We start from the raw sequence: 18,139 nt of genomic DNA, 5'->3' as shown, positions 1-18,139 counted from the left end.
CTCAAAAATATTTGTTTGAAATTTTCCACGAGTTGGAGCATAGTTTTTCCGGCTTTTCTTTACGAATTTTCTCAACGGTGGAAAATTTTGTGGAAAACTTTTTCCAGTTGATTTTTTTTATTCCTGAGAAAATTTTCTTTCATTTTCAGAAAAAAAAACTTTGTTTCTACGATGCTTCGTTCGCACTGGAGGATTTTTTCGGCAATGCAGTCTTAGGAGCAATTAAAACGACAAAATTTGTTCTATGCCCGACGTTTCAATGGTCTATGCCATCTTTCTCAAGGTCAAGGCTTGGGCACGATGATTGGCATGGTCTCCTTTCGATACTCGAAGAAGTTCCGCGCCATGAAGAACTTCTTTTGCTTCATCGTGGTTTCCGGGGGAATGTAGAGGCAAACCAGTAGTGCCCGACAATTCACTATAGTGATCTCGGCAGCGCAGATATCACCATAATCATCTGACAAGCCCAGGTCAACATCACAACAGGTGCAGCGTTTGCGAATCGTGTGCGACACAGCCAACGTTGTTGCAGATCTGCTGATCCGCAAGTTGCCATTCCTGCGCCAGGCTGTGAAATCGCTTAGCACTTCTTGATCAAGACCGTCATTGCCCTGCAGGAAGCGAGCGTGGACTAACTGGTCGGTTTGTTTGAGGATACCAACCTGTGCGCGATCCACGCCAAGTGTGTTACCATCATGCCGAAGGTCAAGGCTGGCTCGACTTATTCGCAGCGAACGCGCACAAATTCAATTGCAGAACAGTTTCAAACAAAACGGCCACTGCACTGCATTCGACGTTAAAGAGTTACAACCAGACACATTTCTTCTATTACTATTAATTGATAAATTAATTTATTTAATTATCAATTACAGTGAAACCTCCATGAGTCGATATTGAAGGGACCATCGACTCATGGAAATATCGAGTCATGGAACAGCAATCCTTTGGAAAGCTGTTTCTAGGGACCATCATAGTAACCATGAAATTTTATTTCTAGTATGGTTCCATGAGTCGATATCGAGTCATGGAACATCGACTCATGGAGGTATCACTGTATAATTTCGGTTCATTAGTTTTGAACGGAGCGAAATGACAAACAAAGTTTTACCTAGGTTTCCGTCGCTCGGGTCGGTCGGGCATTTTTGCAGTCTCTGTGTGCGTATTTCGATTCAATCGACAATTTATTATCAACTCAAAATAGCAACAAAGTTGTTGCTGATTAGCTTTAACTCTTTGTTCGACAAGTTGATACTGATCGCTCTAGCATCCATACGCATGTACGTAGCAACGACGACAACGGCATTACTCAATCATCGCTAAATGCGAGACAAACCATGATGGAGTCTTCATGCAAGTGCCGTCCGCAATTCATCCGACTCATGCACACACTGTCGACGATTGCCCCGCGCGCGCACAATGGAGAAATTTCTTGGCACAAAGATTCTCGAAAAGCAGTATTTAGCCATGATGAGTGATTGCATGCAAATTCTTATAATTCTTTCAAAATGAAATGGTCGTCCTGAAAAGGACGGTTGGGGGTAATCACCCTCGATCGAACTGGGTTTTCATTCCATTGTTAGACAAAACACACGAAATGATCACCGGAAATGATTGACGTAAAATGCAGTCGGTAATTTTGTGCTTCCTAGTTTCCTTGTCAATCCTTTTTTTCGTTGGTTTGCTCACACCTTCGACGGTTATTATCAAATCCATGGCCATGATGAGCGATTTCACGGTACCCACAGCTTTTAGCTTCGGAATAAACAGCAGCGAACGTGTAAAATATATTCCGATAGAAGTCCTGCTCCGCTTGCTGGTCGACGATTGACTGATGCGCGCGTGGCTGATTAGAGTTTGGCCTGCTTCGACTGATCACGATAGAATAAAGAGGAGTAAGAAGAAGACCGAAAGGGGCGTTTCCCTTTGAATGACGAAAGTGGCAAAGATATCGCGCAATGATGTCTGTGTTAGGAATATATAAGAAAAATGTGCTTTTCTATGGAAAATAAGACATGCCTCGATATTTACCAATTTTTCAATAGTTTAGTCATGAAAATCATTACCTTCCATTATTGAAGTCGATTCGTAGAAAGATTTCCAATCGATTGGTGCAAGAATCTTGAAAATCTATCAGGGCGTTAGTAAGTTATTAACAGTCAAAATCTAACCACATTTCGTGACGTTTTCGTTTTTCGGAATTGTACCCCAGTATGTTGCCCTAAGACGTTATTCAACGTCAAAATACCAATTAAGCCAAGTTACTGGAATACTCTGGGAGTATTTTTTTTAATCTGATCTTTCCGATGGTATTATGATACAGATGTATTATCAACTAGATTAGATCCTTTATCACAGTGGTGCTAAAAACTCGCGAAAATTGTCTTACGTAATTAATAGATTGCCCCTAAAAATGTCCCGGAAATAAACGAATTACCAATTATTTTCTCCTATTCTCTTCAGTTTGTATCTCCTCTTTATTGTAACGCTTGATACGTGCCTTCAATGTCGTATATAACAGGTTCAGCTCTTAGTATGTGTTTGCATGTATTAGTCACGAAAATGATGTAAACAAAACGATCAGCTGATGGTGACGACAAGCCTGCGAAAAAAAATGTTCGCGGCTTTCCAAACATGACGTCATCTTCATCTTCGGCTACTTCGTAAACTTTCAGCTTGTCGATGTTGGCATTGCACAACTACCACTTTGAAACTGATGCTATCACAAAAGCTAATTTGATGTTCCACCGCACCTCTAAATACCCCACATCGATGTGCTTTGCGCGCCATGCCCCACATGCAAGCACTATTTGCTGCTGCTCGGTGCTCTCCCAGCATAGCAGACAAATTTGGTCCGTCCACTTATATAACAAGTAAACGAAAGATAAAGAGAGAAAGTGCCGTTTGGTTCGGGTAGAGGAAATTAACCGAATAACGTGTTCGTGCCCGATCGAATCGCGAGTTTCTGGCGAAGAATGTACAAAGAATGAGGAAGCAAAAGATCGTACAACATATGATGCGTGACACGGAATAAACTGTTGGATTAATATGATATTTTTCAAAAATTCCAAAAAAAAAAACTCCTAGTTTTAGAATTTGTGTCGATTTTAATCATATGTCATCTAGTCCGGAGATATTCCGAAATTCCTTGGGCTACGACGCGTAGCCATAACTCACTTTATTGTCTCAGGTAACAGATTTTTTTTTTCTCGTGCTCTGTTATTCACTTTTCAGAACAATACTTTGATGGGATTTTGTTGTGAAAAACGAAGCGGTTGCAACCATTTTTGAGATATGAGCATATATGTATGTTTGTGGTACCCTTCTGGCCTTAGGAAGACCTTGAAAAGGTGAAAAGCCATCAGATTGTAATTTTAAGAGACAACTCAATCAATTTGTATTTTTTTTTTCAAAGAAACTTATTAGCTAACATTGTACTACCCATATTTTTTTTTGATAAATTTATAAAAATCAAAATGGCGGCTAAAGAAATTTTATTTATCGATCCCACAAGGAACATATCTTCAAGGAATATCTTCAGAACCACATGCCCCTAACCTCAAATTTAAAATTTTACCGTGGTTTAATAAGCGAAATAAATCTTTTCGGATCGATTAACGTTACGCCATGCAAAGAGTACACTTGACGACTAAGATCCAACTACTTTTTATCCAGCGAAATAAGAAAGCTACAGACCCATCTTCTTCTTCTTTCTGGCGTTACGTCCCCACTGGGACAGAGCCTGCTTCTCAGCTTAGTGTTCTTATGAGCACTTCCACAGTTATTAACTGAGAGCTTACTATGCCAATGACCTTTTTTGCATGCGTATATCGTGTGGCAGGTACGAAGATACTCTATGCCCTGGGAAGTCGAGAAAATTTCCAACCCGAAAAGATCCTCGACCGGTGGGATTCGAACCCACGACCCTCAGCTTGGTCTTGCTGAATAGCTGCGCGTTTACCGCTACGGCTATCTGGGCCCCACTAAAGCTACAGACCCATTCAAAGATGAAATTGTTCGTCTTAGCATATGTAATATGTTCCTTACCTTAACTTGCACTCCTGGCACGGAAAATACCTTCATTGGTGGTGTTTCTTTTGGAGTGTATCGGTAGAACTCTCGTCGGCCTTTATACCACTTGACCGAGTACAGTTTTTCGTCTCCCATGTCGTAGTAGCAGTACAGTACAGCACTGTCTCCTCTTCGAACTGCTCGTGGTACTGTGACTTGAACATCTAGTAGGGCATCTATCACTGTAATAAGAAAGAGGAAACAAGAAACGGAAATTAAAATACATTCTTCAAGAACAGCAATGCAAAGACTATAAACAATTTTGTCGCAAAGGCATAACACTTCCCATTGGCGATTACCACGGGCGTAGGCTAGGAAATCAAAAAGTAACCATTAACCCTTCAAGCCAGGATGTTCATTAAATTTTTAATTAAAACGCAATTGCACAAACAGGCCCCGTCAATATCGAAGAACCGATGTGACATCCGGAGCGACCAACAGTAATCCCAGTCACGCGAGAAAAAAAGCATATTTCATGCCTCCCCGGGAAGACCAGGATGATGAACGAACGCCACGAGGGTAAAAACCGCGAAACGATTAATCAATGGCGAAAATACCCTTCGCCGAATGGGAAGAATATCATCGTGCTCTAGGAAAAGGATAACAGTTAGTTGTTCATTCATGAACTACCAATGAAATAATTCGAAACAAGCAATATTGGCGTATTAAATAAACACAAAAAGCAATGTAAAAACTGAAATCAGCATTTTAAAATTAGATGCTATATGCACAATATTAAAAATTGTCCAAAGAAAAAATTTTTTTTGTAAATTTTTGCATTATTCAGTGTTCTTTTTTATTTTTTCATTGGCGCAACCCAAATTATAAAGTAACATGGTTCATTTTTCTATTGCAATTTTTATTTTTATGCTAATTCTTATTTTCTATCACTTGTTTTTCTTAGGAATATCGATTGATGTTTATTGCTGTTTTTTTTATCAATGTTTAAATTAAATCATTTTATCGGTAAAATATATATATTTCAATGCTTTTTTAAGTTTTTTCATTGCTCAAAACATTCAAACTTTTGACTATAGTCTTACTTTATAATTATAATTATTTCATCGTCAACTTTTTGATAAAACCTAGAATGTTTCCCTTCTTTAAATGCTTGTTAATTTGCCGGTCCCTGTCGAATGAACGCGGGATCCGCGGCGTCAAAAAGTTTGTGGATTTTTTGGAGTTGGGTTGCGGTTGGGTCGAGCGGGGATTTTTCATTTCGCATACTTTTCAGTAACTTGTCAGTCTGTGAGCGATCCATGAAAATCGGATTCTTGAAAAGAAAGAAAAAACGCCACTGGAGATTCGGTTCTTTCTGGGACATGCTCGTCTTCTCGTGATGGATGAAGTTTTGATAAAGGTCCAACGCGCGCGGCGGTGGTGGAAAGAGACCGACAGTTAATGAAATTATCTTGTCTGGTTTTACAACATTTCGGCCCGTCTTTCATCGGGTTTCGGTTGGTATTTTTGTTATTTTTTCGCTGATGACGAAAGGCTAACGTCCTCGGCAGACGTTTCTAGCAGTGCGTTAATTACGTGATTTATGGATTGACGATGATGGTCTTGTCCCGCAACAGGATTACACAGCTGCGTGAGGATGATAATGAACTGCGGTTCTAACTTTATAGACTTGTATTCTTGGAAAAGTTTTAAATTTTGAGCGCTGTTGAAGGGATGATTATCCTATAGGAAACACTGGTGCACTGTGATCATTTGCAAAGGGTTTAATAGATTTCAGCCCAGTGACTTCGAATCTGAGTCAGAATTTTTATATCAAGTACAGTTGTTTGAGAAAACATGCTTATCGAATTCCAAGCACAGAATATATTTACATATTAGTTTTTGGTAAGCTCAAAAAAAAAAATATCCCCTAAATATTTAGTGTGAGATTCTGTTTTTTTAAAATAAGACCTTATTTAAAAAGACACTATATTATCAACCATCAAATTATCCCCATCATTTTTATAAAGCAAATTATTCCACCATCGCGTAATTTATTCCAAATGGCATTCCATTCCATTCAGCAATCCATTGAACGATGCGAGCCCTTTTGTTACGTTTGCTCATTTGCAAATAAAAAAGCAACTTCCTCTCCGGTTGCACAACTTATCTTAGGTATGTGAGGTAGAAAGTGCAGCCGAGCAAAAGGAAGACTGAATCACGGCCACAATTTGCTTGTCCTTTTCCCAACTTCCAGCACAGGTATGATAAAACCTCCTCCTTGCGACAAGCTACCCACGGTAGTGAATATTATAATTGCACCTCGCGGATGTTGTACCATCCTTATTACATTTCAATGCTTGCTATTCACACCGCAAAATTAAACTTAATTTGTTTGCAACTGTTGCAACCGTCCGTCCTGCAGTGCTGTGTTGTCTTCACCCGAAGTCTATTCATTGAGGCATGGAAATACCTACCGTGTGCATAGGGAAATTAAGGACGTAGAATTGAGTGCAATGAGCAACATGCACTCCTACGGTGGACAACCCTCATTTGCATCTGCGTTTTTCCTATTGCGATGTACTGTGTTACGTGTGTGACGTTGCAATACGAGTTCTTTGTTGGGGATTTTTTTTTCTAACAGAAAAGCCTGAAATATCCTTATTTGTTTAATTGAGAACGCAATGGAATCGGATGGAAACGCATTTCGCTATGCTATACACTTATGAAGTTTAATGAGAATTCAATAGCAAACAAGTATTAAAATGGTATCAAATCATTTTTTGAGTTGAGTTTACTACAATCTCGGTAGTAAATGCTACATGTGTAACACGAGTGGAACATGTTTGTGTCATTTTACTTCACTACACCTTTCGAACATACTACTGCTATACATACTGGTATGAATAAAAGTAGCATTTACTACAAAGCTACTGTTAGTTACCTTCAGAGGTTGCTACTCATGCTTTGATATTGTTGAATTGAGTGGAATAATTAAAATGTGAGTAAAAATCATAGGAAAATAATGTAAGCTTTGATATTTCGAAAGGTATTTTGAGATTTTCGAAAAAAAATGTGAGGTTTAAAAAAGAGTTTTGGGAGTCCGGTAAGATTTCCGTAGGAATTATGAATTTTAGCAAGAATTTTGGCGTTGCGATAATTATGTTGTTTTTTAGGAATCCGTGGATGTCTGTAAGAACTCATGTATTTATAAAACAATACTGAACTTTTTGTGAGAATAACGACATCCAAGATTCTCGGATTTCTTTTGCAATTCCAGAATTTCTGAGGAAATTCTGTTCGATAGACATTCTAGATAGATTTTATAATAATTCTAGGATTATGTAAGCCTTTCTGGGATTCTCGTGCAATTTTAAAAATCCAGCATTCGATTCGGTTATTGGTCTTTTGAAATTATGTTGGTATCTTTGAAAAGGTATTTCTGAGATTTTTGGATTTTACATCAGAGGGCCCAGATAGCCGTAGCGGTAAACGCGCTGCTATTCAGCATGACCAAGCTGAGGGTCGTGGGTTCGAATCCCGCTGGTCGAGGCTCTTTTAGTAAAGGAAATTTTCTCGATTCCCAGGGCATAGAGTATCTTCGTACCTGCCACACGATATACACATGCAAAAATGGTCAATCGGCAAAGAAAGCTCTCAGTTAATAACTGTGGAAGTGCTCATAAGAACACTAATCTGAGAAGCAAGCTTTGTCCCAGTTGGGACGTAATGCCAGAAAGAAGAAGAAGATCAGAGTCTCAGTACTGGAATCTAAATAAGCCTAGTAATTTCTCTAGAAGCAAACATCATTACACACTAACATTCATTCTCAATCCCAACTGGTCGGCGCCATTATTGATCAACAACCATTAACATGTCAGTCTATGGCTATGCTTTGTTATGCTATGCATAATTCTTGAGGGTGATGTAAATGTTTGAATGGTTTAACAACAAAACAGCTCTTTTTATATTCAATACACTTTTGATTCATGTAAACATCTTGGGTTTGTCGTTGAACCCTCTTTTTATAACGTTATATCTCTGATATGTTTTCATACACGAATAATAGTAAATGCATCTCTTGATTCACAATTTCATGTCGAGAAAGTGGATCATAAGTGGATTATAAATAAGATTATTGGCGCAAAACGTGGGGAAATAGAGAGAAGGACTTTTCTCAGGGATGCTCCTTTTCTACTAATTGTGAAACGTATAATGTTGAAAATTGCAACGAAATAAGCAATCAGTTCGATGATTTAGATAAATTATTCGAGCCGAAAATGAAAACAGCCTCCGACAAACGCGTCCCAACTCAAATGAAAAAGCAAAGAGTGCCGCTAATCGTAATCAGCTTTTTCGAGTTTGTCGGATTCAGGCAGGGGAGAGCTATCCTTCTAAATCGCAATGAAAGAAGACTGCTGCGTGTAACTAACACACTTAAAAATCGCAAACTACTTCTCAAACATTTTGAAAAGAAGAGGTACAAAAGATAGCAAACGGACCAAGAATTCTATACCCTGCGAACCCATCGAGTAAACCTTGATGAAAATAACTATAGTTTAGAACGAATTCCATCCAGAATGCGTCGAAAAATCGTGCTCGATGATCTTCTGTTTGGATTAAATTTTGCACATGTTTATTTGTATGGTATGATAAGTGTTCTCCATAGAAAAATCGATCATTTTGGCTCAAGAATAACTTTTGAAAATGACCTATAAGTTGTGCATGCAATTTATTTGAAAAATTCTTACTCCGAAACTTTTGATTATATAGAAAAATGTTTTGTGAAGAAATTGTAGTGAACCGTTTGGACTAAAAAAAAATATGCACAGAAAAAATATTTTATTTGTTTTCATGAAAAATTCAAAAATAAAACTTAAACATATAGTATTTAACATAAGGCCAATGGTTCATAAACGGTTCCTTCAACATATAATATGATGATTATTATATAAATCTGAAAAAAATGGGAAAATTTTAATAAAAATTAACTTTCTTAGGGGGATTTTGTCAGAGTTTCTTCCAGGAAGAGCTTAGATGCTTTCATACAGACTTAGATAGAGCACCAAGAGTATCTTAAGCAATTTAACTAGGAATTCTACAAGAAATTCCTCCAGGTATTTCGCCAAGGATTATTTCAAAGATTTCTCCAGGAACATATCAAGGGAGGAGGAGATCCTGCCTCCAATGATTCCTCCATAGATTGATCTGGCAATATTTTCAATGAGATTCTTCCAGAAACTCCTACATGGGTTACACTGGGACATTTTCTTCTAAAATTACCACATATATTTCTCTATGAATTCCTCCAAAAGTGCTTGCAGAGTTTGTCCCTGGAATTATTGCAACATTTTTACAGAGATTTCTACAGGTAGTACTCCAGGCATTCTACTAGGAACTCCTGCAGGTATTTCTCCTAGGATTAAACAAATAACTAATTCACGGCACTTCAACGAGTGTCCACCATGAATTCTTCCAGACATACCTCCAGCCCTGAGATCGCTACAGGAATTAATCCAAGGATTTTCCTGGTAATCCTCCAGGGAGTTACCCAGATTTTTTTCTTGAGAAAGGTTTATTTTTTTTTTTTCAGAGAATTCCTCCTAGAATTCCTCAAGATATTTCTCCAAAAATTCCTCCAGTAATCACATAAGAAATAACCTCATGCACTCATCCAAGGCTTCCTCCAATTTTTTTTCCAAACACTCATTTTCTGAAGATTTTTTACGGAGAGATACCTGGATAAATTCCTGAAAACAAATACCTGGATGGATTCCTCGGAAAATAACTGAAAGGGAGCCTGGGGAAATCGCTGTCTAGAGTAACCTCTACAAAAAAAAAACTTGGAGAAATCTCTGTTAGATTTCATGGAGGAATCCGTAGAAAAATATTTCCAGGAAGGAATTTTTGGGAAAATTTTTGGTTAATTGTCTGAACAAGGCACTGAAAAACAAATGGAGTTTTTGGTAAAATTCCTGGGAAATCTGTTAGAAGATTCTTGAAAAAAAAAAAAATCCATGAATTATTTTTGAAGGAACCCATTTGGAGAGTTTCCTGGAGTAATCCGTGTGGAAATTCCTGAAGAAATTTCAGAGGAAAACGCAGAAGGAATCCTTTTAGGGATTTCCTTAGAGGGATTCCTAAAGGAGTCTCTCGGATGGAATCTCTGAAGGATTAGCTGGGTATATTTGTGAAAGAATCCTTGGAGGCATCTTTGAAGCAATCCCCGGAAAATTCATTCACAGAATAGACTATGTTAAAATCCCTGAAAATCGTTGGAGAAATTTGCAAATTTCAGAAAAAAAACACATGCTAATATTTGTAGAAGAACCCATGTTTAAGTAGGAAAGAGTCTTGAAGAATTCCTGGAGAAATCGTTGAAGGAATCCCTTGATGAGTCATTATAAAAATTCCTGAAATTATGGAATGGAGTTCTATCGGAATTGGTCTAAAAAATACAGTTATGATCAAAAGCTCTTCCTAAAGGAATTTTTGCAGCACTTACTGGGGAAATTCTTTGAGGAATCCCTGGGATATCGCAACTTTATAGATTTGGAAGAATTTAAGGAAAAACTCATGAATTAATCCTTCAAAAATCCCTATACACATTATCAGAGACATCCCTGAAAATTTTCAGAATAAAACCGTGAATGAATTCTTGAATGAATCCCTGGAGTAATTTATAAAGGAATTTCATGATTCTTTTAATTTAAAGAAGTTTTGAAAGTAGATCTGCAACAAAAGAATTTCTTTTTTTGAGAAAGCTTAGTGTTGCAAGTCGCCCACGTAGGATAATTGAAGAAAACAACTATGCTAATTAGAAAGTTTTTGCTACAAATTCGTAAAATAAAATTCAGGGCATTATTGATTAAATAAAATAAATTAAACACCATGTAATTTTTTAAATTTGAACCATCTCATGTTTCTTGGCCACCATTTTGCATGAAATTATCAAGAGTTATGTTTGATCTGCATAACTTACTTCGATAACAGCTTTAATTGTATCCACTACTTGGATTGTGGGTCACAAATATCGTAGGACCAATTTATGGAAAAAAATCTTGATATTTGTGTTTTACTGTGAAATATGAAGATAGATTACCATTGCAAGTCACCCCACCGTTGTAAGTCATTTCGTTTGACGGTACTTTCAAAAATTATTTCAAATATTTCTACTTAAATTAGCCCAATGATTTCAAATTTTCATTCAAGGATTTCATAAAGCTTTTTCTAGCTTTCCATTAGGAACTTCACTTTAAATCGCACCAGGAACTTTTTTTAAATTCTTTTTGTTAAGTCATCCAAGTGGTCAGAAGTTTTACCAAAATCTCTTTCCGTTTTCCCTAAACAAATTTCGACTGGAATAACTCCAGACATTTATTATGTGTCCTTCCGAGATCTCTTCCACCACCTATTTCGGTTACAAATTGTATTACAAAACTTTCCGAAATTTACAAAACTCATTACATATTAGCTGGGATAGGGTCCGCTTATAAGCCTAATTTTGTGTAGTATATCATCATACGTATCTCCTAGATCTGTTTCAGATGTACGAATACCTCATCAGTAAAATTCTTCAAAAAATCCATTAAAAATGTCCTACGGCAATTCATTAAACGCAAATGCAGGGATTTTAAATACCAACATTTTATTGATAAAGCCTTGGCAAAAACCCATTTATTGTGCGCCAAAAAACTTTTGGAATCTAGAGAAACTATTAAAAATCCATTGAGAAATGTATAGAACAATTGGTTAAGGAATTGCTGGAAGTATTTATTTAATAAGCGACACATTTAGGCTTCCTAAGAACAATGGTAGATTTAGTGGAAATATATGATGAGAAATTCATGTAGTATTTTTTTGGATCCAGAAGAAATACTTTAAGAATACGTGAAGAAGTGATTTCAGGAAATTGTCTTTATGAACTATGTAATCCGTTAACGTTCAAGAGTCCATCATCGTAATGATCAAAACTTCAAAATCAATTGTCTCTGCTTCTTGGAAGAAACCTTGAATGAAATTCTTTATAATTATCATGATGATTCATCCAAGCGGTCCCTGCCATAGATTGTAGACTCTTTGAAATTTTGTTTTATTAAGTCTTGAGGATTTACCGAGAAAATTTCTGACGATCTAGTTGGGTAGATTCATATGAAAAATATATAAAATCCCAGCTATAGTTTTTGGAAGTAAACTTGAAGGAAACACTGGAAAAATTCGGGAGGAATTGCTGCAACATTGTTTGAAAGATACCCTGATGAAAAATCTTGAGTTTTCAAGGAAAATTCAAAAAAAAAATCCTCGACTTTTTTATTAGGCCATTCCTGAAGAAAATTCTGAACATTCCTGCATGTATATTTATGAGAGTCTCCTAGATAGATTCGTACGACTATCAGCCGTCTTTGCTCGAAACGCGTAATATCTGGACGTACAGTTCATGCAGCATGCGTAGTAGCTTTACTCAGAGTATTGTCGCTTTACCTTATTTCCCTGTATATCTATATAAATTAAAATGGAATGGTGTTTGTATGTCACGAAATGGCTTACGAACGGGTCAACAGATTTGAATGATTCTTCCTCAGTTTTGTTTGTCAAGTGTTCGTGTGTATAAAAATCCCAGGATATTCACCGGGAAAGTTGAAAAAACGAGCGCGAATGAAACTGTCATTTTATATGGAACGATCAAAAGCGTTTTTCAACAGCCTACTTGATGGCAAGACGAAGTTTGCCGGGACCACTAGTATTTTATAAAATTCTATCAAAAAACTGATAAATTTAGTATTTTGGGAAAATTAAGCATGACAACGATCAGTTGTTGTCTGTTTCAATGTCTGTAGACTGTTGTCATTTAGAACACGTTGGCAAACACAATATTATAAACTAATAGCTGGAAAGTTACATTAAACTAAAATTTTAGAACCACTGGCGATAATGGAACTTTTTATAATCCTCGTCAAGAAACTTACCGATGGTAGGGTAGCGTTCATAGTTGATATATGTAAAACAAATGTTCGATTGGCATGTTTCCTTAAAAAAAGGGATAAAAACTGGATATAAATACTGTCAAACCTTCAGCTATCGTTCAATCCTGCTTTCCTCTTTCAGTAAAATTATTGAAAAGTTTTGCTTGAACAGGTTGATGGTTCATATGAATAAACATGCAACTATTGAAGAAGAATAGTTCCAATGAACATTGGGCCATTCACCGAATTTTTCATGTAACAAATTTTATTCGTTTAAATTCAACTAGGGATTAAATCCTGAGAAAATTGAGAGAATCTCTCACTTATCGCTCTCTGTAACATTCGTGATTTGTAGCACATCATGAGAGCCTGTTTATCGTATACTGCTACAGCTTTGATTAGATCGGGGGACAGCAGTGCATGATAAAACCCAGCTCAACGAGTTCCAAAGCTGCTATCGGATTTTCGGGGATTGTTTATTGTGCCAGTAAAATAAAACACTTACCCCCAATGGTAAACGCAGGCTTGTTACAACTTGCGAAACGTTACCGATCATGGATCGTACAAATGCAATGTTTTTCTTCGCTTGCTTTGATCGCGCTTCTAAATCAAACGAGAACGACTTCTGCAATGCCTGGTTTCAACAAATCTGAGAGCTAATTTTGACCTTGCTTTTTGATTTTTGAAACTTTGGTTTTTCAACATACATTTGAGAAATTCAACTTTTTTACTTTATTAATCATCTGCGTATTTTTATTCCTAAAGATGTTTTTATTTTTTACATCATAAAAGCCATCTCGGTATTATATCTGAGCTTCTGATTCCAAAGAACATCAACAGTGAAGTCAATGCAGCAACGTTCAAAAGAATCTTCCTTCCATGGCCCTATTCACGTTACAGTCCCGTCATCAACACTCCGAAGGGTTGAAGGTAGCACCGTGTGACAGCAAAAAGATCAAACCACCATCCACCCTCTGACAGCTCAGTGAAGCAACAATTGTGCAGCACAAAACCATTGGGTTCGCACTCTAGATAAGGACTGTGCTCGAAAAAAATGCAACAATTTCTCTTGTGTAAACCTTTTCAATGCATGGGTAATGAAATAATGTTCTTCTGAAAAAAAAAATATAGTGTAATGTTTACACGTGCAAAATATAGTCACAATATGTCAAGTGGTTGGGCGCAAAACAAAGCCATGCTGAAGGTGTCTGGGTTCGATTCCCGGTCTGTCGAGGATTTTTTCGTAATGGAAATTTCCTTGACTTCCCTGGACATGGAGTATCATTGTACCTGGCTCACGATATACGAATGCAAAAATGGCAACTTTGGCAAAGAAAGCTCTCAGTTAAGTAATAACTATGGAAGTGCTCATAAGAACACTAAGCTAAGAAGCAGGCTTTGTCCCAGTGAGGACGTAATGCCAAGAAGAAGATGTCAAGTTGTTATTCAGATGGCTTCTTAGCAAGAAGTGCTTCAAAAAAGCGCGGTTGTAAAAATTCCAGACTCACAAGTGGATCACGAATCGACAATTTGACCGTATTCCGTGTGGTGAAAACGTACAAGGAGGCCCAGATTATCCAGCGGCGAGTTGGCGGCAAAAGCATACCCATGTAACCAAATAGCACTTTTAGCCACCCTGCGTGCTAATATAATGCTATTATACAGCTGACATGCCGTACATTAGTAGTATAATAGCCCTATAAGCCCAAAACGGCGAATTAGCGGACTAATAAATACTTAGTTAGGTATTCCCAGAGAGTTTCACGAAATAATCGACTAAAAACGAATTACTGATGATAATTTTTCGAGCACAGTCCTTACCTAGATCCACAAGTCGTAGTTGGGTCGGTTCATGCCATTTTCTCACTTTGCAGCTGCCCACAATTTGCGGTCTCGCGTGCACTTTTCTTCCCCCATTGTATGGTTGGTTGATTTGTTACCAGCCAGCGTTCCGCAGGAGCATTCGGTTCGAGAGTCCTCGGCATGGTATCTATCTCCTGATGAGTTTTTGTCGCAGGCTTCGGGGGAGGGTATTTTCGCTTCTTTTCTTGGGCTTCCGTGCGAGGTCTTTTCCATTCCTTTTCTTTTGCCCGGTGACAATGGAATTGTAGCAGAGGAATAAAAGGATTTTCCTGTGAGCCATTTGCTGCCACATCAACAACCTACTGATGAAGGCACCGGGATCGTCATTAGATAGCATCCGAACGAAAACTTCGCGATAAAAGGAAACTTGTCTTTACGACGTGACGGCAGTGATATCTTCACTAGTTGGTTGTGCATTTAGAGCAAAACCAGGAGTCAACCTTCCCACCACCTACCCACAATTCGTTCTTCACAAATGAATGATGTAAAATGACAAGTCAGCTCCGGCATAAAGCCACAATGTTGTACGACATCTAAAGACATTCATGTAGAAAAAAGGATCCCTTCTTCTGTTTTCATTTTATGCAACAATGGCCATACATGACGATGGATGGCAAACGACCGTGACGCCACAGGAAACCAAGTGAAATCGGCTCACATGATGTCGTATGTATGTGTGCTTACCCTATTGTTCCTTCAAAAGTCAACTCGAATCTGAAGTGGATGTTTTAATCATGCTGAAAACGACATGCCTCGGTTTGTCTTCGAGGCGTATCGTTGCTTTGAACCATGGTTGACATTTTGTTGGTTGAAAATTTGCATGGTGCAGGTTTAGGTAATTTTTTGCTACGTTGTTTGAAGCAGCTGGATGTTCCAGATACATTTTCCGGAAAGGGTTAAACTGTATAGAAATATGACCTTCTTAGTATTGTTTTTTAGAATATTACGGACTCGAACTACGGACATACGAAGTATGCACTAAAAAGTATAAACGTTTATTCGACTATCATGGATTTCGAGTGAATTTCTCCACTCAAGTGTTAATTTAATTAATGTATACAAAAATCTCAACTTTGCTGATCTTGTAGCGCATAGCTCCCAAACTTAGTTTTCGCGGCGTACCAGCCGCCCGTCGGATTGAGTTCTCGTTCATCTCAAGCGAGCTCGCAAAAAGCTGATGCACCGAGAAAACCGAATTGGGAAGCGCGGTTGTAGCGTACCGTAATTTCGGGTGAAATTGATCATTTTCCACGGTTTTTCTGGTCTGATTTCTGAAATGTTATCAATGCCATACAACTAAATGCAGGAAAACAAGTACAACGATGAACCTCATTGGCTCATGTACCGAAATTTTCTAACAAACGTGATTTTAGTGCTTAAAATAATCACTAAAATAATAAATCGGTAGTTTCTATTTATTTATTTATTTATTTATTTATTTAATGATAATCATCAACAGGCATTTGTTGCCCCAATGATGTAACTTATAACTATGAAATCCAACACAAAGCAACATAAATTATATACATCAACTCGATTAACAAGTATTTTGCAAACTAAACAAACAAATAAGACTACAATCAAGATCGTTCACAAGAGCAAATATTCAGTACAATATAAATGAAACATATAACACAGAGCAATCTAATCTATCCACGTATCGGTCTCCAGGTTCTATTTCCAAAGTTGACAAATTCTCTGCATCGTACTCCTCTCGGCCAAGTTGAAGTTTTCAGCGCTGTATCACGATAATGGTCATCTATTTCAATTTTGAAAGAAATATAATCCAGGGACGATAAATCCTTCCATGGTGGCACCAAACACTTAATATAACGAACTTGCTGAACACCGATAGCATTCGTAATCATTTGCAGAACTTCCTTCTCGGTAACGTCGCTGGCAATGTTGGATATATGCAATTTCAAAAGGGAATCTTTTCTCTGTTCTTCATTCGCTTGATTATCGCTGACTCTGGTTGATGAAAGAGGTACATAGCTAGTACTAGCCGAAAAACATGATCTTTCCTCATGTCTGGAATCAATCACACATGCAGACGACTGATTTGTCACATTGCCAAGTAAAGGGTTCATTTTTTCCCGCATTTCGGCAACATCTGATTTTAGTTTTTCGATCTCTTTTTCAAGCGGTTGAGTATGAGATCGCATTCTATTCACCACAGCACGAAACTTTATGGTTCCCATTAGCTCTGTGCATTCGTCACACATCCAAAATATATTCCGTTGAGAACAGGCCTTTCCATGATCATTGGATAAGCCAACACATTTGGCATGAAAACGGTTCATCTCCACGCAGAAGCCTTCGCAAACAACGCTCTCGCTCACAATACAATCAAGTTTGCAAGTTTTGCATATTCTATCCATTGCAACGAGTTTGAACCCTATCTATGACGGAGTTGACGATGTTGGTCTCAAACACAACTAGCAGCAAATAGGTGATAACAATGGGATGGACTTTGTGTTGTTGAAGCATTTGATGATTGTGACCGTTGTTTTCAACCGAGTTTGAAAGAATTTTGCGGCAATTCAAATAACAAAATTGAATTCACTTTCAATTAATCCGGGTTTTCTGGAACACTATTTGTCGTCTGGAGAAGTTTCACGCCAAATCACAATGCACAACAGCAGAAAAAGGGATAATATCGAGGGAAGTAAACGAAACGGTGGCAGCCACTTTCATAACAGTCTTTTCAAATGAATTTCGGGGTGAAATTGATCACTTGTCAATGTGAATATTGTTAGTTTTGAAATAAACTCTACATACTTAATTTGAGCCTCCTGAATACGAATCTTCTTCTTCTTTCTGGAGTTACGTCCCAACTGGGACAAAGCCTGCTTCTCAGCTTAGTGTTCTTATGAGCACATCCACAGTTATTAACTGAGAGCTTTCTATGCCAATTGACCATTTTTGCATGTGTATATCGTGTGGCAGGTACGAAGATACTCTATGCCCTGGGAATCGAGAAAATTTCCTTTACGAAAAGATCCTCGACCAGTGGGATTCGAACCCACGACCCTCAGCATGGTAATGCTGAATAGCTGCGCGTTTACCGCTACGGCTATCTGGGCCCCAAATACGAATATGCCTGCCAAATTCTTAACAAGACAATATTCATGAAAATAATCGTCAATTAAATTTCAATAATACCACGGAAAACGCCTAAATGTAGGCAATTTCCAAAGGAATTTTCTAACATGCAGCCGAAATTCAATTATTTTAACAAAATTAGCAAATTGGTACGTATTTTGATGGTAAAATTGGGTTTGGGGATATATGTTAAGCATCCT

The 18,139-nt window shown here is 37.7% G+C and overlaps 1 protein-coding gene across 1 annotated transcript in view; it reads right to left on the bottom strand.

Annotated features, from left to right (window-relative positions):
• The window catches only part of LOC5566816, a 491,365-nt gene that overhangs the window by 76,170 nt on the left and 397,056 nt on the right, over window positions 1–18,139 (bottom strand). Inside the window, exon 4 of the mRNA XM_021846853.1 lies at window positions 4,045–4,250. Within this exon, the coding sequence (XP_021702545.1) occupies window positions 4,045–4,250 (206 nt within the window). The remainder of the gene's footprint in view (window positions 1–4,044; window positions 4,251–18,139) is intronic.

This window comes from Aedes aegypti, chromosome 2 (assembly GCF_002204515.2).
Source record: "Aedes aegypti strain LVP_AGWG chromosome 2, AaegL5.0 Primary Assembly, whole genome shotgun sequence".
NCBI classification, from domain to species: Eukaryota; Metazoa; Arthropoda; class Insecta; order Diptera; family Culicidae; genus Aedes; species Aedes aegypti.
Note: the sequence above shows the minus strand (reverse complement) of the source record. Positions and strands in the feature narration are given on the sequence as shown.